General features: G+C 42.0%; 1 protein-coding gene across 6 annotated transcripts in view; it reads right to left on the reverse strand.

Moving 5' to 3' along the window:
* Nucleotides 1-26554, reverse strand: part of CPED1 (cadherin like and PC-esterase domain containing 1) — a 214716-nt gene that overhangs the window by 164537 nt on the left and 23625 nt on the right. For 4 of the 6 annotated variants that reach the window (XR_012903743.1, XM_075928905.1, XM_075928915.1 and 1 more), the window contains exon 4: nucleotides 84-190. The exons of 1 other annotated variant lie outside the window; for it this stretch is intronic. Coding sequence is in view for 4 of the 5 variants with exons in the window: in XM_075928905.1 (XP_075785020.1) it covers nucleotides 84-190 (107 nt within the window). In the remaining variant the exon portion in view is untranslated. Of the gene's footprint in view, nucleotides 1-83; nucleotides 191-1159; nucleotides 1269-26554 lie in introns of all 6 variants that reach the window. One more of the 6 variants, XM_075928938.1, reaches the window with a different exon arrangement.

Here is a 26554-nt window from a genome sequence, read left to right on the forward strand (position 1 = left end):
CACAGTTTTAGGCCATACATTGATAACTGAATACAATTTTTGTTAGTTTGTGCTAAACAAAAGATGACATGTCAATACTTTACCTTTTGGAACAATTCTAACTGATTGAAGCCATCTATTGGAATACAATCTGTGTCATCAGTTTTGCTGGAAGATAAGCAAATCAGAAGGTCCCAAGAGCTTAATTTGCCTATCAAAAGGAACAGAAACATAGTGAGAAAAATATTATACCATTCCAGTCTCAATGGCCAAATCACGAGGACTAACAGACTTGTTAGAGTAGTAAACGTATTATAGTGGGTACGGCTACGCTGTGTGCTTTTTTCCAAAAAAGGTATGCAAATGTCACTCGCATTTGCCTATCATTTTCCGTTTTTTCTGGAAAAGGATTTTCTGATATTTGGCTTGTCTACATGGGGCCAAATGTTTGGGAAAAAAAAACCTTTCAGAAGCCCCCTATATACCTTGTTTTACGAGGTATAAGGGGGCTTCTGAAAGAGGGTTTTTTCAGAACATTTGGCCCCATGTAGACAAGCCAAATATCAGAAAATCCTCTTCCTGAAAAAAAACGGAAGAATATATGCAAATGCGAGTGCAATTTGCATACCTTCTTCGAAAAAAGCCCCCACACCAGTGTAGCCATACCCCAAGTGTGGTAGCAAAGGTGGGGAGCTTTGCTTTTCTATCCAGCACCACAATTTTTTGGGGGGAGGGGGGGGTTAGTTAATTGCAGGATTTGAACCAAATTCAGAGTTGATGTATTTGGAGGTTTACATAAGATTTCTCACAGCCCTGAAATATTTGTCTAAGATGGTGAAATTTATATGTTAAGGATGAGGAAGGTTTTAAATTGAGTAGTCCCCCTCCTGTTTTAATCTGCTCCTTTTGCAGGTCCAGCTTCCCTGCATGTATAATTTTATGGCAGTCTACACATAATCTCCCCAAATTCATTTTATTTGACCGTTAGCTAATTTTAAGTGTTACAAATAATGCTTCTACTGTTTTTGATTTGGCTGTAAGGAAAGCTGTTGGAAGCAGCAAGATGGTTTGCTAGACTAAAGTTCTGGAAACTGAGCAATGGAGTGCCAGGATACCATTTGTCACCATCTCTGTTCCAGAACTGGTGTATAAAATCAAGCAAGTTTCGTTTAGAATATACCTTGACTGTGCATAATTGATTTCCTTCTCCACTGGGAGGCTGAGCCAGATGACTCCAGAATTTTGTTACCACTCAGCAGGAGAGCAACACTGGTGTCAGAGGTGGAATACTAGTTTTAGAAGAAGATAAAGCAGTAAGTTACATCAACTCACACTCCCTAACATAATGGAAGAGTACATCTAAGGGCAGTTCTACAGTACCACTTATGTCGATCTAGCTTATGTTGCTTAGGGGTGTGAAAAAGACACCACCATGAAAGACACAAATTACAGTGATCTAAGCACTATCTATACTGTTGCTATGAACTTCTACCTACATAGCTTCCACCTTTCACAGTGGTAGAATAATTACACCGAGGAGAGAGCATTCTTCCATTGGCATAAAGCATAAGTGCAGCTGCACTAATTTAGCTCTTCTAGTGTAGACCTGCCCTAAGTGAAAGTTGTCTAACTTATGCCACCATATGCATCATCTCTGCATTTGGTCCTTTGAGTATTGTTAGATATGCAGCTCAGGTTTTGGCATGTTTTCGCTCACAGATATTGTGAGTAATTTATACTGGCCCAGTCTCTTTAAAACAACCATATTAGCCAAGCCCTGCTGAATGCCCAGGAGCAGAGAATTCGTAAATGGATAAGAACCTGATGTACTGGAAGCCAGACAGAAACAAGAATCTAAGAAGGGCAGACTAGCCGGGGAAGTCAGAAGGTAGAAATTAAAGTCAGAGTTGGCTTAATTCCATTTGGGATTGAACTCTTGGTAACTACTGTGTTGCTGGTTAGTTTTTGTTCCTACCTTCACAGCTGGAAAGATGAAGTATATTTGATTTCATGCTTCCCAGTCTGTAGGACTGTTTGGAGGATTTGGGAAAAAGTTAATGAGATGGCCCAAATTTAGCATAAAGAAAGTGTGTAGAATGTGCATCTATGATTGTAAAGCAACAAGTATCTTTTATTTTTTGCGAATGGGCTACAAAGCTGAAGAGCTCTGGTTTTACTGACGTTGCATCAACATGTTGGAGAACGCATATTGGAGAATGACACTATATCTACATCAGGTAAACAAATAATGCTATACTAAAATGCATTAAAGGTAAATGAAATGATATAACAGACTTAATAGCGCCCCTTTATGAAACAAAAAACATTAAATAGATACACTAGGGACATATATAACACACAAAATCTCAGAGAATGAAAAATTTGCTAAGAAATACTTTGATTTAGAGCAAAACATTGACAGCATTCATAACCAATACTGTGGTGTTCACCTGTCATAATTATCAGATAAGCCCAGTGTTAAATCTCTGAGGGTATGTCTACACTACCCCCCTAGTTCGACTAGGGGGGTAATGTATGCATACCGAACTTGCTAATGAAGCCCGGGATTTGAATTTCCCGGGCTTCATTAGCATAAAGCCGGCGCCGCCATTTTTAAAAGCCGGCTAGTGCGAACCCCGTGCCGCGCGGCTACACGCGGCACGGGGTTCGCACTAGCCGGCTTTTAAAAATGGCGGCGCCGGCTTTATGCTAATGAAGCCCGGGAAATTCAAATCCCGGGCTTCATTAGCAAGTTCGGTATGCATACATTACCCCCCTAGTTCGAACTAGGGGGGTAGTGTAGACATACCCTGACTGATAAACACATTTTAATGCATTATAAGTGAATAGAAAGCATAATGTCTGGATGTATGAGAACTGAGAAGGATGGAGCAGGAGTTACCATATCTCTGATGGAGTTCATCTCCTCTTCTCTGAATATTATTTACCTTTCCTGGCCAGAGGTGAGTTTGATCCCTGGCTCAAAAGGGTACTATTGTGCAAAGTGTTTGCCTTTACGACACATCAGACTGAGCGACATATATTTACAAACAAACAAAAACGATTCAGACGAAGATATCCCCAACCATACTCATTTCTAACCCTGCTGCCTAGGAACAGAGTTTTGACGTGTAAGGACAATACTTCAGGCTCAGCTGGGCTTCTGCTTTGTATTCCTGCCATTATTTATGTTTGCAGTGAGAATAATTAGACATCTAAGCACACATTGATTCAAAGCAATCAGCACTGGAAAAGGACCTACCTATAGGAGTACACAGTACTCCCCCAAAAGGGTGGCTATTTAATACTGCATCTCAGCTTCAGACCAAAAGGTGATGGTGATATTGGCCCTTCATATACACCAGGGCTGTGTCTAGACTGGCAAGTTTTTCCGCAAAAGCACCTGCTTTGGCGGAAAAACTTGACAGCTGTCTACACTGGCCGCTTGAATTTCCACAAGAACACTGACTTCCTACTGTCTGAAATCAGTGCTTCTTGTGGAAATACTATGCTGCTCCCGTTCAGGCAAAAGTCCTTTTGCGTAAAGTTTTTGCGCAAAAGGGCCAGTGTAGACAGCTGAGATTTGTTTTGCGCAAAAAAGCCCCGATCGCGAAAATGGCAATCGGGGCTTTTTTACACAAAAACGCGTCTAGATTGGCATGGATGCTTTTCCGCAAAAAATGCTTTTGCGGAAAAGCGTCCGTGCCAATCTAGACGCTCTTTTCCGCAAATGTTTTTAACGGAAAAGTTTTCCGTTAAAAGCATTTGCGGAAAATCATGCCAGTTTCGACATAGCCCAGAGGTTGAGAACCTTTTCTGAGTCAGGAGCTGCTGACCCACAGAAAAATCAGTCTGGGGCCACACACAAATGAGAAGCAAACAACAACAAAACAAAAAACCCTCACTGATGTGGCCCCTGACTGAGAAGAAGGAGGACACTCCCCACATTCCCCTTGCACACCGGAGCCACGGGGAGGTGGCGAGGGGCCTGGAGTCCCAGCGCCAATGCTGGGAGGGGTTGCCCTGAGCTTCGGGGGCTGCATCCAGGCAAGCCAGGGGCTGTTTCCAGAGCTCAGGCCTGAAGTTCCCCACCCTAGATATACACCAATAAATCGAATCAGCTACAGTTTATCAAGGAATTTTTGTTTGATTTTGAGTTGCTTCACCCCAGACCAGAATCCAATATGAATACTCATTGGTTACAAATTGTCCTGTGTCACCCCTAATGAATGCAAACAAGATGTACAGTGTAGTTCAAAACCATAGATTCGCTCCAATGTTGTAAGGGGTTATTATGATAATTTTTATTACAGTAACATTCAAGTGTCTCATTCAGTATGGAACCCCAACATGGTAAGAATTGTACAAACACACAGGAAGACACAGAACCTGCCTCAGAAATTGCAATGTAATTTAAAGCAAGATAATGTGTAAGTGTAATAAGCAACCCAGGCTACATCTAGACTGTAAGCTTCTTCTGGAAGAAGCTTTTGCAGAAGAGATCTTCCAGAAAAACATTTTTCGGAAGAGCGCATCCACACAGCAAAAAGGCAATGAAAAAGCGATTTCCTTTTTCGAAAGATAGCGCTCACATTCATTGGACGCTAGCTCGCATTTCAGTTGGAATTACTGTGGATGGAGTGTCCATCAGGGCACCTGTGTTTTTTCCTGGAGGCCTCTTTTTTTGAAAAAACACCACCTGTGTTTTTTCTTGGAAGCCTCTTTTTCCGAAAAAACACTCTCTTCTGCGTCCACGCACACCTTTAAAAAAAAAAACTTTTTCAGAAAAAGACTTCTTTCTTATAGAAAGAGGTTTACCGCTGTCGGAAAAACCCCTCTGTTCTTTCGACTTTCTGTTGAAAGAAGGCAATAGCAGTGTAGACATAACCCCAGGGAAAGAAGGAAGGAATGTGAAATGTAACAGTAATGAACATAAGAACATAAGAACGGCCGTACTGGGTCAGACCAAAGGTCCATCTAGCCCAGTATCCTGTCTACCGACAGTGGCCAGCACCAGGTGCCCCAGAGAGGGTGGACCGAAGACAATGATCAAGCGATTTGTCTCCTGCCATCTCTCTCCAGCCTCTGACAAACAGAGGCCAAGGACACCATTTTATCCCCCGGCTAATAGCCTTTTATGGACCTAACCTCCATGAATTTATCCAGCTTCTCTTTAAACTCTATTATAGTCCTAGCCTTCACCGCCTCCTCTGGCAAGGAGTTCCACAGGTTGACAACACGCTGTGTGAAGAAGAACTTCCTTTTATTAGTTTTAAACCTGCTATCCATTAATTTCATTTGGTGTCCTCTAGTTCTTCTATTATGGGAACTAATAAATAACTTTTCTTTATCAGCCTTCTCCACACCACTCATGATTTTATAGACCTCTATCATACCCCCCTCAGTCTCCTCTCTTCTAAACTGAAAAGTCCCAGTCTCTTTAGCCTCTCCTCATATGGGACCCGTTCCAAACCCCTAATCATTCTAGTTGCCCTTTTCTGAACCCTTTCCAAGGCCAAAATATCTTTTTTGAGGTGAGGAGACCACATCTGTACACAGTATTCAAGATGTGGGCGTACCATAGTTTTATACAGGGGCAGTAAGATGTTCTGGGTCTTATTTTCTATCCCTTTCCTAATAATTCCTAGCATCCTATTTGCCTTTTTGACTGCCGCTGCACACTGTGTGGAAGTTTTCAGAGAACTGTCCACGATAACTCCAAGATCTCTTTCCTGATTTGTCATAGCCAAATTAGCCCCCATCATACTGTACGTATAGTTGGGGTTATTTTTCCCGATGTGCATTACTTTACACTTATCCACATTAAATTTCATTTGCCATTTTGTTGCCCAATCATTCAGTTTGGTGAGATCTTCTTGGAGTCCCTCACAGTCTGCTTCTGTCTTGACTATCCTAAACAGTTTGGTATCATCTGCAAACTTTACTACCTCACTGCTTACCCCTTTCTCCAGATCATTTATGAATAAGTTGAAAAGGATTGGTCCCAGGACTAACCCTTGGGGTACACCACTAGTTACCCCTCTCCAATCTGAAAATTTACCATTTATTCCTACCCTTTGTTTCCTGTCTTTTAGCAAGAAAATGAGATCCCATGTTACACAGAGGCCAACTTTGTGCATAACCTTGATATTTCCCAATTGTTTAAACAAATGAATATTAACAACCCACACAATAGCCCTCTTTCTAACCACTATCCTGTGGCAATTTCCTGCAGGCATCACAGTTTCAGTGGTTCTGAGGGACTCAAAGGAGAGGATTCAAAAAGATATTTAACTTTTTAATCATTTAAAATCTATGTAAGACTGAACAACAACAAAGCTACTGATGAGTTGTATAAAGCTTTTCTTCTTCTTCTTTATGTATTTTTGGACAAATCCTGCTTGCCTCATTAAACTGATTTCAATTGGGCTACTTGCATAGGATGAGCAGCCTCTGGCATGTTAACTAATAATGGAATGCATCATGCATCTGTAAGCGTGACTGCATTGACGGGGGGCAGCAAAGCTTGCACTGCATTTATATCAGTATAGGCTTGTCTCATCACAGAAGGGCTCGTCTAATCACAGAAGTTGCACCATTTTAGCTAGAGGTGTGATGTAGCACCCACTTAAACTAGTGCAACTGTGAATGGACATTCTCCATCACTTTCACAGTCTGGCTTATGGCTGTGTAGCTTGACTCTGTTTAACAAGGACAAGTTAAACTGCTCTAAGTCAATTTTAAATAGCTGTAAAAGTGCCCCCCCCACACACAGTTGCACAAGTTTAATTACACTGCTGCAGCATCACTTTTAGTTCAACCAGCACAAGTTTGTGCACAGAGCTGGCTCAGAAGGTCTTATTAATTCAGCCCCAAATCTAACAAGGTGTTAAATACCCCCAGTTCCCATAACTCTCAATTAGTGGGAGTTAAAGATGTTCAGCACATGTTGAAATCAGCACAGGTTTTAAATATTTACACCTTACAGTGAGTGCTGCCCTTTAACTGGTCTCATTCTTGCTGAGACAGGGTGCCTGCTGTATAAAAGCATAAGTCAACACAGTTGGACCTCCCAACATGGTCTATGCTGAACTCCTGCCCCCTGCTAGGATTGATTCCAGCCTGGCACCGCTGCTGCCTGCCCGGCCGTGGCTCTCCAGGCTGGTGCTCCCTAGCTGCAGCTGCCAGACCCTAAGCTCCATGATCAGGGCTAGCGCTCCGCAGCCTCTGCCAGACTTGAGCTCCATGGCTGGTGCTGGAGCTCCCTGGCTCCAGCCAGAGCTCTGTGGTTGCTGCCGACCTGTGCTACTTCCCAGTTACAGGGGACAGAACTCTCCACTGTGTTGCCCACCCCTCCACATGGGGCTCCCAGCTGAGTCACTGCTCCTTCCTGCCCCCCCCCCAACTCTCCTGCCCCATGGCCCGACCTCCCTATAACTGCCAAACCACTGATGTTACTGGACCAGAGTGTCCCGGTTAAGGGAGGTCCATCCTGTACCTGCTTTCCAAAGAATCTGTTGTTGACATAGTATACAGATCCCAATTTTCAGCCACAGAGTAGGTAGTAGTAAGATAATATTGTTCTCTGGAGCGTTGTACTTAGAAATGACCACTTGGAACTGCTAAGATGGTCATTAAGCACAGATATAAAAAGAACTAATCTAAGTAGAAAAATTAACAATCTTTGATCAAAAGGGCCTCTAGAGTGGAAGAAATATTACCCAGCTAGTGGAAACAGCCAGGCAGACACCAATAAAAACATTAACATTTGCTTTAAAAGACTTCTAGAGAGTTTTGATTTCTGGTATCATAGGTCTAAGTAAACAAGAATATCAGATTCTGTCCTGTGAGAACATAATCATATTATTATTTTTAGGTAATTTTCCAAGCAAATCTGAACTTCATAAGACTTGAGAAGTCAGTGCTTTTCAGAAAAAAAATTCTATGTAATTTGTGACATATTAAAACCCTATTGGATGTTTCCATACATATTTGACACTCTCTCTGTAAATAACTTTTTTTTTAAGACTAATGCATAATAACGCCCTAAAAACTATAGATTATTTGAATCAAAATCCGTTATCTGTGTGCATGGCAGGGGCTGAACTGAGCTGGCTCACAATAACTTCGTGCATAGATACATTCTTCTGGAGGTTGCTAGAATCTAAGCACCTAAAAGTTTTTCTCTTCTGGGGTAGGGCTTTGTTTATGGGATTCAAGTGAAGAATTTCTCTGGGCTACAGGACTGTCCATGTTTGAAGTAGTGTTGCCCACTTTCTACTCTCACAAAAATGAACAATCCTGCCCCTCCTCTGTCCATTCTTTGAGGTCCTGCCATCTGCTCACACCTGCCATCACTCATTTTCACCAGGCTGGGGCAGGAGGCTCACATTTGGAGGGTGTGAGGGCTCTTGCTGGGGGTTCAGGTTCTGGGGTTGGGCTGGAGATAAGGGTTTTGGGGTGTAGGAGGGTGTTCCAGGTTGGGATTATGGGGTTTGGAAGATGGGAAGGGGAGCTGGGTCAGGAAGTTGCGGTGCAGGGGTGTTAAGATTCTGGCTGGGGATGCGGGATCTGGTATGAGGACAGGAATGAGGGATTTGGGGGTGCAGGAGGTGGCTCTGGGCTGGGATTGAAGGATTCAGAAGGCAGGAGGTTGTGGTGCAGGAGGGAGGTCAAGGCTTCTCCAGATGGTGTTTACCTTAAGCAGTTCCTGGAAGCAGCTGCATGTCCCCCATCTAACTCCTAGGCAGAGGCATAAGCAGACAGCTGTGTGTGCTGCCCCGTCAGCAGGTACTGCTCCTGAAGCTCCCATTGGCTGCAATTCCCAGTCAATGGAAGCTGCATAGTGGTGCATGGGGTGGGGGCAGTGTGTGGAGTCCCCAGCTGCTCCTACATACTGGATCTGGAGGGGGGATGTGCTGCTGCTTCTAGGAACATATGTCACCAAGACAGGCAGAGAGACTGACTTAGCCTCACTGTGATGCTAACCAATCTTGAAGGGCCTGGTCAGTGGTGCTTCCTGGAGCCACCAGGGTCCTTTTTTGACTGTAATAAGTTAAAGGCTCAGCAATATAAAAACAGCAGGGCTGTGTCTGGATTGGCAAGTTTTTCCGTAAAAGCAACTGCTTTTGCAGAAAAACTTGACAGCTGTCTACACTGGTCGCTTGAATTTCCACAAGAACACTGACGATCTCAAGTAAGAAATCAGTGCTTCTTGCAGAAATACTATGCTGCTCCCATTCGGGCAAAAGTCCTTTTGCACAAAAGCTTTTGCGCAAAAGGGCCAGTGTAGACAGCTCAGATTTGTTTTGCGCAAAAAGCCCCGATCGCGAAAATGGCAATTGGGGCTTTTTTGCGCAAAAGCACGTCTAGATTGGCATGGACGCTTTTCCACAAAAAGTGCTTTTGTGGAAAAGCGTCCATGCCAATCCAGACGCTCTTTTCTGCAAATCCTTTCAACGGAAAAATTTTCCGTTAAAGCATTTGCGGAAAATCACGCCAGTCTAGATGTAGCCCAGGTCTGAAATCTAGTAAACAAAACTTTGGCTCAGTAGAACTGCAAGTGGAAAAAAAGCCTTGGCTAAAGAGAAATAGTATAAGCCAGGTCAACCATAAAGAATGCCAAAAGGTACCAAGCATAGGCTATAGGCACATTTCAGAGTGGTTATAACAAAACACCTTGCTAAAAACATCTTGGTATGAACTGCCTCCCCAAAAATAAAGTTCATACTAACTTAGGTTCAGGACTGAGTCGAAGTTAAAGGCATGTAGGGTTGCCAGATTGTTTAACCAAAAATACCAGACACCTGCCCCCTCCCCCCCCAAAAAAAACACACCAGGGAAAACATTCTGGGGGGGGAGGGGGGAAGGAGGGAGACCAAAGTTGTTGAGCAAAAAAAAATTAAATTAAATTAAATAATAAAACATCTTTAAAACAGCATGGCCCCTGTCAGAGTGCGTGCAGAGTCAGAATCGGGATAGGAACAGGGGAACGGTTGAGCACTAAGACCCAGGGAAAGCATTGCTTCCCCTTGGTCTTTAGGCTTTTTGCTGGTGGCCATTTTGTTTTCTTGATCAAGCCAAAACACAGCTTCCCTGTGGAACCAGGTAAGCAGGGGATCTGGTGCAGAAGGCGGTAGCCGGGGGCTGAGCCCAGTTGCTGAGTGGGTCGTAGGGTTGCCAGGTGTCCGGTATTTTTGCCTCCTGTCTGGGAAAAAAAATCAGAAAATACCAGACATTTTAGGTGTCCGGTATTTCTGAATTTTTTTACCAGACAGGAGGCTAAAATACCAGACTGTCCGGGTCAATACCAAACACCTGGCAACCCTAACAGCATGATGAATAGTAAACCAAACCACCCTTCTGCAAGGGATGGGGAGGTAACCAGGCAACAGAGGGTGGCAACCTAATATGTTAGAAGTAATGTGTAACTTGTTTGTATCTGTGTATAAAAATGCAGCCCAAATGGTAATTGCTGACTGACCTTGGGGAGAAAGGGAGGGCTGAAAATCCGGGGTGCTTAGTGGGTGTTAATCCATTGCCACGGCTTACATAAGGTGCAGTAGTGCAAAGGTGAGTCTGTTCACTAACAACTATTATTGAATGTTATTTTGCAATAAACCTGCTTAGGTAATTTCAATCCTTATCTAATTTGATGTTTCTGGGGGAAGCCTGTTGTGTTAATTAATTGCACATAGTTAATGCACTAAACAGAGAAGCAAATGCATGCATGCTTGAGGCCAAAAGTTTATCATCATTGATAGAATAGGGGACCTGACAGAAACCCATCGGGACACACTCTGAATCCTGACTGACGAAACTGGTGACCCCAACTGCTATTTTTTTTGCAAAGTTCAAAAAGGTTTCAGTTACAAATATATGTACAGTACATATATTTCTGTCTCAACAAATAATGCAATTGCAAACAAAAACATTTCTTTTTATTAATAAAAAAAATAATTTTTTCTATGTTTTAATTCAAACAAAAATGTAAGAGAAAACTTCAACATTAAGGTTAAGGTAATATTAACAAAATGTCAATTTTTGTATGCATTTTTATAAACTTACTTTTAAATGCAATTGTAAAAATGACATAGCAATAATGTATGAAGCTAACCAAACTTTTTCAGCAGGTTTCTACCTTGGACTCCCAGACATAATAAAGCATCATGTTTAATACCCTCAAAGTACTTATGTACACCTGTTTTAAAAATTAATTTTAATTTAAATTCTGTTTTCTTTTATATTATTTTAAAGGAAAGTAGTAATTATTAACTTTTGTGCTTTTAAACAGTTAACAAAATTGAAATTGGCATCACAAGCAAGTTAGCCTTAAAAAGGTTGGTAAAAATTAAGTTACTAACACTTTTGCTCAAAGTGTTTAGCAGGGAAAAGCAACACACCTTCTCATGAAACATTGCAAGTATCTATTTTAGCAGTTAAGCATTATATTTACTATAAAATATTAATAATATACTTCAAGTAAAAATGAATGTAAATATAACAATTGCAAAAGTTTAGTTTGTATTATAAAAGAGTTGGTCCCTATTATATTATAAACAAACTAAACTAACCTGTTTACTAAATTTGGGTTACTAAAAACAAAATAAATGTAAAACAAACAAAACTTTTATAATGTTAACTAACTGAAATTGTTTAAGTTTTCATCCTACAAACCAAAAACATCAGAAGATATTATACCACAAACACACCAAAAAATAACAGTATACAGTGAAGAAATGAAGTGCTTTATAAATAAAAAAACTGTTTGCCTTAATCTCCCATACTTGGATAATTAAGTTGGCAATCAGACATTTCTATAAAAAACCAGACTCCTGGCAGCCCTAGTTTGAAGAAATACGCAGTGTAGTTTCTACTGAATTCAGTACAGTGAAAATTATCCATTTCTGGTTTGGGTAGCCTGCCTGAATCTTTTTTACAAAGACTTTTAAAGCCGTTTGTTGAATTGCAGATTTTCCCACTGTTGCTGGCCTAGTCTTTTTATTTTGTTTTCTGTCCTTGATCTTCCTTCTGAAGAATTTCCTCCTAAAAGCTTTTTCACACCTAGGTGAACTGTCCCCTTGAATAAGTTCTAACTTCTTTCCAAATGAATATCTTTAAATTTGATACCTGCAATTAGATGTCTGCAGCATTTTTAACTCAAATTTCACTACAGTGACCATAAAGAAATGATTGTTGTTATTTCAGTTGTGGCAACTAGGAAATTAGCCTGAGGGAACACTATGAGTTTTTTAGTTATTGTTGTTAGCATTCCAGGTGCCAGCTGAGACTTTAATCATGCTCAATTCTCTTTCATGATTTCACATCTGATTTGTTGATACTCATCATGGCCTTCTATAAGGCAATGTTCTAGTACAACTGAAATAGCTAACTCAGCTCTAAACGCCATCTATGTACCTGTTAACCGAGGCTGAAGTGTTCTTACTGGAAAGAGAGCACCCTTTAGAAGAGGCTAAAGTACCTGGATGCTGCAGACTAAACTGCTTTGCACACCCTGGAATGGAGAAAGAGGGCATAAAGAGTCTTCTTACTTCCCAGGGAGCATGGTTTCTGCCAAGCCCTCACTGTAACTCTTCCTGCACTTGTGGATTATCATGAGTGGTGCTTGGTTCCAACATCTCCCTGTTCCCCCCGCCCACCTGATCTGGTGTTAGGAGGTCGTACTGCGCTTAGTATAGGACTAGCACAGATTACTTACTCCCCCAGAGCAAGGGGATTCACAGGTCAGTAGCTGACCTGCTGCAGAACATCTCTATAGTGACTCTTGCTCTGGACTTCTGGCAAAGCCACAGCTGAGTCCAACTGAGGGACTCAGGCTTGGACCCTAGTTCTTCTCTGTCCCAAACCATTACCGTTATCATGACCCATGAATTTTCATATTTAGCAAATGATTCTTCTGAGCTGTAACTTCTAGCATGGACTAATCTGTGAATTCACCGTGACACATTAAGATGATGCAAAAATATTTTGAGAGCTGTAGAGGAATTTAATCACAAATAAAAGGCAAATATACAACACTGCACCACTGGCAAAGACATCAGGGCAAGAGAAACACTCAGTTCTGCTATTCCACTTCTGTCCCGACACTAAGCACCTTCAGATTACTATGGTATGCTCTTAGTTTATTGACATTCCCAGTATACTTTCTGCATGGCATTTATCAATAAAACACTATTCTCCAGAAAGAAACTAGTGATTCAGCATGCTATACTGTAGCTAAAAAGGTGGCTTTCCACCCCAAACTCTTCATCCATCTAGGTATAAAATGCTTCATTTTAGGATTTAAACCCAGATGCTGCAACACATGCTCACCTTATAATTCACTAAGTAAGACCACAGAAGTCATGTAAGGATTACTCATGTGCAGAAATGTTGCAGGATCATGCCCTTGGCCTTCTTCTTCAGGACACAAATTCCATCTGTCTTTTGAGAGATAACGCACAAGCAACACAGTTAAGGCTGCCTGACAGTTTCCTGGCAGTACCTTGTTTTCAGTTGCTTAAATCTTTGCCAAGTTTTAACCATTTGAGCAGATAACCTCTAGGTCAGGTAGTCACTTTCAAGCTATAAGGTTAGCTTTGATGATCCCTGATTAGTGCTCCAGACTGCTTTTCCAGAGACTTGATACGATTATCAGTCTCCTCTGTTGCTAAACCAATAGGGCTTGGAACTTGCTAAACCAACAGGGCAGGTAGAGCACTACCATCCATCCCTGTGCTGTGATCCCTCTGGTAAGGCCGGGAGGGATAGCTCAGTGGTTTGAGCATTGGCCTGCTAAACTCCGGGGTTGTGAGTTCAATCCTTGCAGAGGCCATTTGGGGCAAAAAAATTGGTCAGGGATGGTACTTGGTCCTGCTGTGAAGGCAGGGGACTGGACTCAATGACCTTTCAAGGTCCCTTCCAGTTCTAGGAGATAGGCAATCTCCATAATTAATAATTAATTAACTTACTTGAGTGGCACTGAAATGAGTCCCTCCAGTTTTCCTTACAACAGGAATCTGAAGAACTGAGGCCCAGTCTACTCATGAATATCCACTTGCCGAAGTGGCATAGTTAAACTGACCTAAGTTCCCTAGAACTGCACTAGGTTGACAGAAAAGTTATTCCGTCAACTTAACTAGCACCTCTTGGGGAGATGAATTATCTACACTGACAGGAGAATCCCTCCCATTGGCATAGGGAGTGTCTACACTGAAGTAATGCAGCTGTAGCATTTTAACTGTAGACAAGCCATTAAAAGGCTTGATCTTAGCTTAGGTGAGGGAATTAGTGGTGTAGGGGGCAGGGGGAGACAGTGCTTCAGCACCCCTGGGCTTCCAGCTTTTGCCTTCCCACCTGAAGTAGCCATCTGCTGGCTCCACCACCAGCTGGCTCTGCTGCCAGCCCCCCCCCCCTCGCCCACGCAAGGAAGGGCTCTGTTGTCATCCTTGCATGATGGGGTCCTGGCTGCCAACCATCCACCCACAAGGTCCCATCTGACACCCTTCTGCTGGGGCTCTGCTCCTGGCCTCAGCTGGGGGAGGGCTTAAGGGGGCTGAATTTCAGCATCCCCCACTCTTAAAAAATGTTCCCCGTGTCACTAGATCTTAGTGTCAGTGATGGTAATGATTTGCACCTGACTTCTATGGTAAATAGAAGAGAAAGATGAGATGAGAAAACTGCACCTCCCCGACAGTACAGCAGCTGCTTCAGTGATAAGGAACATCCACAGTTTGCGGGATGTGGGGGGAAGGGAGGAGGTTATTCATATATATTCTCTTAATTTTGATTTGCTTCAAAACAAACAGCTGGCTACTTTATCCATTTTACAAGAAGCCAAGATAGTATAAAATGGTTTGTGGCAACCCTAGGTTATGATTGTGTAAATATTGTTTGTTTATATATAAACAAACAATGTATAAATATTACAAAATTATGTAAGTCACATCAGCGGTTCTCAACCGCCAGTGCATGGACCGATGCCAGTCTACGGATTGGTGCCAGTCCATGAACCACTGGTTGCTGGGCCGCAGCAGCTGCGCAAGCTGAAGCCAGCTATATGCAGCGGCTCAGCTCTGGCAACTATGGTGGCCGATTTTGCCTGGCAGCAGTGCTGAGGTAGGAAGAGGCAGAGCAGGAGGTTCCTCGCTGCCTCTTCCCCCACCCTCCCACACAGGTAAGATGGCAGCCCAACGGAGGAGGGAGCGTGCACACTGTCAACAACCACTCCCCCTGCCCACATGGCAGTAACAGCCACGCTCCCTAGCACCATTTTACAGATAAGTCAGGCCCAGCTAAGCCAAATTATTAGACCCAGGCTACATAAAAGTGTTAACAGCAGGTGTAAGCTAATATAAGGATAACTCCCCAGTTTTTATATTACTTTTTTTTTACATGACCCAGTTATACTTTTAGATACATTTTTTCTCCCCTCCTTGTCATTCTGAATTCTTTTCAGGGAAGGGGGCTGTGCAAAAGTTATGCAGTATGAATGTTATTTCCACATACCCTTTTTCCATAGACTATGAATTCTGTATTTATAGTAAAATTATCCTAGAAGAATTTTTAATGAAACTTAGATATTGATCTTTCTCCTATGAAGATAAATAAGAAAACTGCCAATGATTCAAATGGTGCTAGGAACAACTGACTTTGCCAATATTTCCTTTATAATATCTCATCTGGGTTATAATATTTATGTTGTAAATCAGGTGATCTTCAAACTCACTAGATGTGTGCAGGCAACAAGTCAGACTGCTAGCTCCTGCTGTTTGGGTCACCACCCAAATCTATGTTTACTATTTGTTGTGGATTTTCTTCATATTTGGACAACTGCAGAATTTCCAGACACTGATTCTCTTTTCCACTTCAGTGCCAGATGAAAGAGATGTGTTTTCATTCTCAACTTTCAGTCATTTCTGGAAGAATAACTCCTAGATTTATAAAGGCAGATGGAACATTTCGTTTTATATTGAAGGACTGACTTTCTGAAAAGGCCCAAGTGATAGCTTAATTGTGCTTGTAAAATTGAAGAGTGGGTTGAGATGCTTTCAAATAAGATGCAAAATATCTAGAAATCTGACTAATTTTTGCTTATTTTATGTTGCAGTACTAACAATTAGAAGCATGTCAAATCAATCTCCTAGATTTTAAAGAAACATGAGATTCAGCAAACATCGTGATTTGTTCCTAAGAAAAGAACATGCTGTCTTTCATTCCCATTATACACAAATATCTTGTTTTCCAAACAGAATTCACAGAACTGTAGTTTAACTGTCAGAACAATGACGGCTACATATCTGCCAGATTCATCCACAACTTTATGTAACACAGGGAAAAAAGAACATTTCATTTAAACAAATGTTTGTGAAAGTTGTAGTTAATTAAACATAAAATATCTTTTGTATATAGTTATTTAGATAGTTTTAAAAGGCTTACTAATCATTGCCATATAAATTTGGTGGTCCTAGCTCTTACAGTTTGGAGGAGTTCTTGAACAGACAGACAGACAAACTGAAAGACAGACCAACTCCCTCAAATATATAGAAGATAAGGTTAATGTTGAAAAATACTCTTACAAAAGAACCTTAAAACACCAAATGGTCCATTTAGCCCAGTAGCCTGTCTCTGACAGTGGCCAATGTCAGATGCTTTTGGGCAGTTGGAGGTTTACCGTTTCGGGATACCCAGAACATGGAGCTATGACCCTCGCCACCTTGGCTAATAGCCATAGGTGGAACTAGTCTCCATGAATCTATATACTACTTGTTTTAATTCCCGCAATTCCTGAACTCACCACAAGGGCCAGGAGCCATGAGGAACTCATCATGGGGCCCAGAAGCTAGGAAATTCACTGCAGCTGCCAGAAGCCAGGGGGAACTCACTGACACTCCCCTCAGGTCAGGATGGGAAACATACATGAATATGTGGAACTACAAATAGCAATTACAGAAATCATGAGGGTGTCCTGTACTTTTGATCTTCACAACATCTCTGTCAAAGAGTTTGTCGGATTGTGTGTCGTGTGAAGTTCTTTCTTTCTTGCTTTCAACCTGCTTCCTATTAATGTTCCTTATGTTAATTGCAAGAGTAACTAACATCTCCCTATTCATTTTCTCCACATCATTAATAATTTTATATGCATTTATCATATTTCCACTTAAGCTATCTCATTTCTAAGATTAACAGTCCCCAGTCTTTTTGATTTCCTTTTGTATTGAAGCTGTTTCATACCTCTAATCGTTTTTGTTGCTCTTCTCTACTCCTTTTCTAATACATCTTTCTTTGAGATGGGGTGACCAGCACTGCATGCAGTATTCAAGGTGGGGATGTACCATGAATGTATAGAATGGCATTATGATGTTTTCTTTTTTTATTATCTATCCCTTTCCACATGGCTTCTAATATTCTGTTAGCTTTTTGACTGCCATTGCACATTGAACCAATGTTTTCGGAGAACTATATAAAATAACTCTCTTTCTTGAATGGTAATCACTAATTGTGACCAAATCATTTTGTATATATAAGTGGGATTATTTTTTCCAATGTGCATTACTTTGCATTTATTAGCATTTAATTTCACCTTCCACTTTGTCATCCAGTCATCAAATTTAATAAATTCCTTTTGTAACTCTTCACAATCAGCATTGGATCTAGCTTGAATAATTTTGTACTATCTGCAAATTTTACCACCTCGCTGTGCTCCCCTTTTTCCAGATCATTTATAACTATGTTGAACAGCATGTATCCCAACACATGTCACTGAAGCCCTGTGCTATTTTAGTAGGTTATGTTTTGTTGCAACTTTCTTACCATATTGCTACATTTATTAAATTCATCTTTACTCCCTTTACAAGGCTTTCACATAAATAGCACATTGTAGGTCACATGTATTTACACCATCTGGGCCTAATTTATCCCTAGTATAATTCAATTAATTTCAAGGGAGTCACACAACATGGCCCCCATATGTTTACTTGCTTTACAGCCTGGACAATGTTGTTTTTCATATTCTGCTAACATGGCCTAATTTATTTAAGTATTAATTTTAGGTGGAATATTCACACAGATAAAAAACTGTAATTGTTTTTAAGCTATAACTCATCATAGAAATTATTACAGTATCAGCTCCGGGATGCACTCATGCATGTGATTAACTTTGGAATTTATATTCCAGGAAATATACATTGTTATTGTAACTATGTTATTTTTCACTGGTAAAATGCAATATTCTCATACTTCCAAAATCAAGCCTTTTTTATGGCCACTGTCTCATCTTATTTTTTTAAAAATTACTATTTTACAGAGGGTTTTTTTCACCCTATTTCAACAATGATCTACAGAAATGTTTTCAGTGTGGTTAAAGAAAGGACAGCATGTTCTGTTCATAATAAGCAAGGAAAATGAATGTGCTTTTGAAAAGTACACAGTATGCTAGTATAAATAGCATGATACTGCAGAATCCCATCAGACAGTTTTTATATTGGTATTTTAGGGACTTACCTGTCTCCTACTAAACTCAGTGGCAATACTTACACTAGCATAAGTAGTGTGGGATCAGACTCACACTTAATAGTAGTTAGCGAACAGACAAGCAGCGAACAGGAGAGCATCAAACAGACCAGCAGCAATATTAAAAGTGACTTAAAAGTGACAAAACATTATTTTATGGTTTTAATTACATTTGTCCTCAAATAATACTGAGCTTTCATTATAATGAAGTGAAGCAAATGTACCAAACCCTTAAATATGTTCGTAATTTGGTAAGATCTGATGGATGTTATTATAGCTCCATGAGCCTTTTCTGAAAGACAGAAGAAGATTATACATTTGAAATGTATGTTTTTATTTGACAAATCTTTGTCAGGAATGCACAACGGATATTTTGCTTTAAGAAACTAATGTATTTTGTACACTAGCAGATACGCTTTTAAGCCATTAGTTAACTGAACCTGCAATGCTTTTGAGAAAAAAATATTTTCCCAGAAACCTTATGAGATTTTTATTTATTTAGACAATCATGCACACACATAGAGTCACTTTGTGGCTAACTTCATTGTCATTATTTTGCACAATATTAAAATGACTCATTCTTGTATGATAGAAGAGAGTGTGTGCTTTTATTGGCATGTTTGGCATGTTTATTTAACCTTACCTCAACAAGGTTGTTTACATTGCTAGAACTTGAGTTCAATTCACTTTAATTCTCTCAGATATTTTCTTATTTATAAAAGTTGAGCTTCTAGTGACCTCTTTAGCTCTGATGTTTCCTTTACCCTCCACTATACCAAAAGAACAAAAAAATCCAGTCTCTCATTCCTGTTCCAAAAAAACTAAACTACTTCCTTAAGTGGGTTAGTCTTTGTAAATGGCAACCAGATGTTTACAGTCATTTTCCAATGGACCTTTTCTTTACAATTGTTTGCTAAAATTAATCAGATTTCACAAAAACGGATTGGTGGCTGGATTGTTCATTAGTAAAACGTTATTCTGAACAATACTATGAACAATTTAAATAAAAAGTGAAGATTTCAGTCAATCCTGCCTACTGACAGTGATGTATTCTGAGCCCACGAGGTAATTCAAATCCTTTTAATCTATTCTATGCCCATGTTTCTTCTACTCTTGGTACTATTTTAGGCCTGTTTTCATGCTGAAATGGTTCCTGTTTCAGAAAAACATTCACAAACCATTTGCATTCTGGCTACTTCCATTCTGGCCAGCTACACCCAATCTGCAGTTGCAGTACCAAAATGCATTGTTAATGTGTGGAAACTGTTGCCAATTTGGGAAAAGGATGGGAGCATGTGGAGGAGCTTTCCATATGGCCTCCAGAACCACTTGCCTTTGGATTTGATCCCTTAATGTATTTGGCTTTAGAAGAAAGCTGTATATTGGTCCTTTTTTGTCTATATACCAAGTACTAAATCATAGCTAGTTCATTCACAGTCCTAGAAATCAGCTGTATCTCTTTTAGAAACCACTGTGTTTTCCCTACCCTCCTCAGTTCTAATGTCAGTTTCTGCTTAAGAAATTAAATTCCTAGCTCTCTTGCTGTTGACACAGCCTTGAAAATGTAAAGTGAGTACTATGGTAGGGAACTGGATATGGGTTATTCGTGGTTCACTGATAGCCACCATGGGATGGTCTTGGGGGCTTGTGAAACCCACAGCTATATTTCTCTTGCCAGACTCAGCAGCTGCTGCAAAGGAAGTACAAGTTGACCCTCCCTGGTCTGGCACCCTTGGGACCAGAGTGATCCCAAGCAAAGAAATTTGCCGGACTAGGGGAGATGAGGCATCTGGGCTCTCCTAGGGCTCCCTTCCTGGATGATGCCCTGGGAAAACCAAAAGGCCAAACCTCCTCTGGCTCACATGCCTGGGTCTGCTGCCCCCAGTTTGCTCCCAGGGCTCTGCTCCCTGCCCCCGGCTCAGGGAATATGATAGCAGCTGTTGCTCCTGGGGTTCCCCATGGAGGAGGGAACAGGGAACACCAGGATCTGCTGTTGCCCATAGAGCGGGGTTGGGGAGCTGCTCCTGCGGCTCTCTATCCCCAGGTTACTGATCCTCCATCTCAGCCACTCCCAATCTCTGCGGCTGGAGCTTTCTGTTCTAGCAACATCTGTGGTCCTGCTAGACTATAGATGTTGCCGGACTAGGGAGTCTGGGACGAGAGAAGTTCAACCTGTACTGCACTGGTCATGCTGATGAAGCTAGTGCTTTTACAAGATTTCTCCCTGCTGCTGGCCAGATGTTTACATAAGCTGGTTCCTCTGCTGAGCAGTTAGGTGGCCCAAGATCCCAAGTAAGCAAAGCTCAGTAGCATGAGAAGCAATCTAGAAGACTAAGATCGAGATGTAGAGAAAGAACATGAATTTTAATCCCAGTTCTCACAACGACTTCTGTGGCATCAGTCAAGTTTTAGCTTTTGTCCTAGAGTCTCCATTTGTATAATGGAAACAATAACATTTGCCAACCACACAATGGTAATAATGTTGATAGCGGGATAAATAATATAATAAAGAGAGATGGGGAATTACTGCTACCTCCATAGCCACAATGACCTCCATGGCTTCAGATAAGAAAGGGGGCAGACCAAAATTGTGGAAATTTCACAATTTCATCACTTCCACCATCAGCACCAAGCCTGATCTTCCACAGCGTGGACTGCTAGCAGCAGAGTTTGTGTACAAAGTTGCTCTACGTGGCCCCTGAGGGTTTTCTTGAAATGGAAGAAAATACAAGGAAGAACTACAAGTTCATTGGAAAGCCAAAGCTAGAAAAGAAGAAACACTGCAGACCTAACACAATTTGCAACATGGAAATTGTGACAATATATACGGTGTAGAATCTCCACTGAATTACCCCAAATGAATAAATAAAATATAAAGCAAAAATTGATTTTGTTTGCAATGAAAATCAAGATTCATTGACCCAAGAGGTAAATATCTATCAAAGCAAAGCTCAAGTTAATATTTGTCTTTCAGGGCAATAAATAAACAAAAAAGAAAGTCAATATATGAACTATAGCAATCATTCCAAAAATGGCTAGAATTTCACCTGCTATGGACAGGTGAAAAGTAACCTGAAGCCATGACTATAGTGTAAACACCTTGCCGTAGCATTCCACGGAAACGTATTTACACTAAGCCATAGCTTAGGTTTACTTTGTGAGGGGCATCCACAGTTAATTGTCTTGGTATTGTAAAGCGAGTATCCAGATAATATTTTACAGGCGTCTGATCCTATTGAGGAATACCAGAAGAAACATCACCATCTGCTCGAGAAACTCCCTGCTAAATTTCAAGACTATATCTACACACATACACCCCCAGAGCCTGGTCCAGGAGTATTCTATCTGCTGCACGAGATCCATAAACCTGGAAATCCTAGTTGTCCCATCATCTCAGGCATTGGCACTCTTACATTATCCAGCTCCGTTGAGTCTCTCCTCAGACCCTATGCTACCAGTACTCCTAGATATCTTCAAGACACCACTGACTTCCTGAGGAAACTACAGAACATCAGAAATCCTACTGAAAACACCATCCTGGCCACCATGGATGCAGAAGCCCTTTACACCAACATTCCACATTAGGATGGACAACAAGCTGCCAGGAACACTATTTCTGATGGCTGAGCTATGTGAATTTGTCCTCACCATAACCATTTCCAATTTGGGGACAATTTATACCTTCAAGTCAGCAGCACAGTTATGGATAGCCACATGGCCCCACAATATGCCAACATTTTTATTGACCTGGAACAACATTTCTTCAGCTCCCATCCCCTAGCACTCCTCCTCTATTTACACTACAGTGATGATATCATCATATGGCCCCACAGGGAGGAAACCCTTGAAGAATTCTACAGGGATTTCAAAAATTTCCACAGCCTCAGCCTGGACCAGTCCATACAAGAGATCCACTTCCTGGACACTACAGTATAAATAAATGATGGTCACATAAGCACAACCCCAACCCTATACCAAAAACTTACTGACCACTATTCTTACCTATATGCCACTAGCTTGCATACAGGACACATCACACAATCGTCTACAGCCAAGCCCAAAGATACAACCGGATCTCCTCCAGTCCCACAGACAGAGTCAAGCACTTACAAGAGCTTTATCAAGCATTCTTAAAACTTAAATATCCACTTCAGGAAGTGAGGAAACAGATTGACAGAGCCAGGCAACTACCCAGAAGTCACCTACTTCAAGGCAGGCCCAACAAGGAAAACAAAAGAATACCACTGGTCATCACCTATAGCCCCCAACTTAAATCTCTCCAGTGCACCATTGACAATCTACAACCTGTCCTGAAAATCATAGAACTGTAGAACTGGAAAAGACCTCAGAAAAGGTCATCAAGGTCATCAAGTCCAGCTCTCTGCTCTAGGCAGGACCAATCCCAACTAAATCAACCTAGCCAGGGCTTTGTCAAACTGAGACTTAAACACCGCTAGGGATGGAGACTCCACCACCTCTCTAGGTAACCCATTCCAGTGCTTCACCACTCTCCTAGTGAAATAGTTTTTCCTAATATCCAACTTGGATCTCTCCCACCCCAACTTGAGACCATTGCTCCTTGTTCTGCCATCCGTCACTACTGAGAACAGCCCTTCTCCATCCTCTTTGTAACCTTCCTTCAGAGAGTTGAAAGCTGCTCTCAAATACCCCCCCCCCACTCTTAACTAAACAGACCCAACTCCCTCAGCCTCTCCTCACAAGTCATATGCTCCAGACCCCTAATTATTTTTGTCACCCTCCGCTGGACCCTCTCCAATGCTTCCACTTCTTTTTTGTAGTGGGGGGTCCAAAACTGGACACAATACTCCACATGTGGCTTCACCAGAGCCAAATAAAGGAGAATAATGACATCTCCGGATCTGCTGGCAATGCTCCTCTTAATGCAACCTAATATGCCATTAGCCTTCTTGGCTACAAGGGCACACTGACTCATCTCCAGCTTCTCATCCACTGTAACCCCCAGGTCCTTTTCTGCAGAACTGCTGCTTAGCCATTCAGTCCCCAGCCTGTAACAATGCTTGGGATTCTTCCATCCCAAGTGCAGGACTCTGCACTTGTCCTTGTTGAACCTCATCAGATTTCTTGTGGCCCAATCCTCCAATTTGTCTAAGTCACTCTGTACCCTATCTTTGCCCTCAAGTGTATCTACCTCTCCCCCTAGCTTAGTGTCATCTGCAAACTTGCTGAGGATGCAGTCCATCCCTTCATCCAGGTCATTAATAAAGATATTGAACAAAACCGTTTCTAGAACCGAACCTTGGGGCACTCCACTAGAAACCGACCACCATCCTGACATTGAGCTATTGATCACTACCCGCTGGGCCTGGCCTTCTAGCCAGCTTTCTATCCATCCTACCGTCCATTTATCCAATCCACATTCCCTTAACTTGCTGGCAAGAATATTGTGGGAGACTATATCAAAAGCCTTGCTAAAGTCAAGGTATATCACATCCACTGACTTACCCATGTCCACAGAGCCAGTTACCTCATCATAGAAGCTAATCAGATTGGTCAGGCGTGACTTGCCCTTTGTGAATCCATGCTGACTATTCCTAATCACTTTCCTCTCTTCCAAGTGCCTCAAAATAGATTCCTTAAGGATCCCTTCCATTATTTTTCCAGGAACCGAGGTAAGACTGACCGGCCTATAGTTCCCTGGATTGTCCTTCTTCCCTTTTTTGAATATGGGCACTACATTTGCCTTTTTCCAGTCATCTGGGATCTTTCCCAATCTCCACGATTTTTCAAAGATAATGGCCAAAGGCTCCTCAATGACATTTGCCAACTCCCTCAGTACTCTCTGATGCATTAAGTCCAGACCTATGGATTTTTGTACATATAGCTTTTCTAAATAGTTCCTAACCTGTTCTTTACCCACCAATGGCTGTCCATCTTCATCCCATCTTGTATCACTTAGCACATTAGTCTGGGAGCCGACCTTGTCCGTGAATACAGAGGCGAAGAATGCATTGAGTACTTCAGTTTTCCCCGCATCATCTGTCATTAGGTTACCTCCATCTAGTAGGGGCCCCACACCCTCTCTAATCACTTTCTTGTTAACATGCCTGTAGAAACCTTTCTTGTTATCCTTTACATCCTTGGCCAGTCACAATTCCAATTGCGTTTTCACCTTCCTGATAACCCCCCAGCATTCTCGAGCTATACATTTAAACCCCTCCCTGGTCATTTGTCCAAGTTTCCATTTTTTGTAAGCTTTCTTTTTGTGCTTAAGTTCACCAAGAATTTCCCCATAAGCCAATCCGGTCTCCTACCATGTTTGCCTCTCTTGCTACGCATCAGGATGGTTTCTTTCTATGCCTTCAATAAGGCTTCTTTAAAATACTGCCAGCTGTCCTGGACTCCTTTTCCCTTCATGTTAGCATCCCAGGTGTCTGAGGGAGTCAAAATCTGCTTTTCTGAAGTCCAAGGTGTGTATTTTATTACTCTCTTTTCTTCCTTTGGTCAGGATCCTGAAATCTACCATCTCATGATCACTGCTTCCCAGATTGTCACCCACCTCTGCTTCCCCTATTAGTTCCTCCCTGTTTGTGAGCAGAAGGTCAAGCTGCGCACAGCCCCTGGTTAGATCCTTCAGCACTTGTACCAAGAAGTTATCCTCAACATTCTCCAAAAACTTCCTGGATTGCCGAATTGGTCTCCCAACAGGGTGATTAAAGTCCCCCACCAGAACCAGGGCCTGCTATCTGGAAGCTTCTCTCGGGTGTCCAAAGAAAGCCTCATCTACCTCATCCACCTGATTTGGTGGCCTATAGTAGATACCAACCACCGCATCACTGCTGTTGTTTGCACCTCTAAACTTAACCCATAGACTCTCAACAGGTTTTTCTCCCTCTATATACTTGAGTTCAGAGCAATCATAGCGCTTTCTTATGTATAGTGCAACTCCTCCTACTTTTCTCCCCTGCCTGTTCTTCCTGAACAGTCTATACCCTTCCATGACAGCGCTCCAGTCATGCGAGTCATCCCACCAAGTCTCTGTTATCCCAATTAAATCATATTTCTTGGACTGGGCCAGGGCCTCCAGTTCTCCCTGTTTGTTGGCCAGGCTTCTCGCATTAGTGTACAAACATCTCAGATAACCAATTGATCGCCCTATCTTCTCCATTCCAATCAGGGCTCCTCATTCCTGGCTCGTTCCTCTTTGCATTTCTTTCCAGTATCCAACTTTCACACTGCCCTCAGGCTTTTGGTCACTGTCCCCTGACAAACCTAGTTTAAAGCCCTCCTCACTAGGTTTGCAAGCCTGCCTGCCAAGATGCTCCTTCCTCTGTGGGTTAGGTGGATCCTATCTCTTCCTGACAATCCTTGTGCCCGGAACAGTGTCCCATGGTTGAAGAAACCAAAGCCCTCTCTGCAACACCACCTGCGCAACCACGCATTTACTTCCTCAATTCAACGATCCCTGCCCAGTCATTTCCCTTCAACAGGGAGGATGGACAAGAACACCACTTGTTCTCTGAATTCTTGGATCATTCTTCCCAGTGCTACATAATCCACAATAACCTGCTCAAGGTCATTCTTGGCCGTATCGTTATTTCCCATGTAGAGAAGCAGGAAGGGGTAGCGATCCGAAGGTTTGATCAGTTTGGTAAGTCTCTCAGTCACATCCTGAATTCGAGATCCCAGTAAGCAGCACACCTCTCGAGATTCCATGTCCGGATGGCAGATTGATGGCTTAGTCCCTCTTAGGAAGGAGTCCCCGACCACCACCACCTGTCATCTTCTTTTGGGGGTGGTGGTCGTGGAACACCCCTCTCTAGGATTACGCATCCCATGCCTTCCAGTAGATGGTGTTCCCTTGCGGTTTCTTCCTTGTGAGGTCTCTTCCAAAGAATTCACCACTGCAGAGCCTGTGCAGAGAGCCTGAAAGCAATTACTTACCTCTATAGCACTGGGGGATTCCTGTGCTGGCCTTTTCCCCTTCTAGAAGTTACATGATGCCAGTTCTCTTCCTGGTCCCATACTGTCCTCTCTGGCTCTTCCACCTGCCGTGCTTGCAGGATAAAACGCTGCCTTCTATCGA

This window comes from Pelodiscus sinensis, chromosome 1 (genome assembly GCF_049634645.1).
Source record: "Pelodiscus sinensis isolate JC-2024 chromosome 1, ASM4963464v1, whole genome shotgun sequence".
Lineage (NCBI taxonomy): Eukaryota > Metazoa > Chordata > Testudines > Trionychidae > Pelodiscus > Pelodiscus sinensis.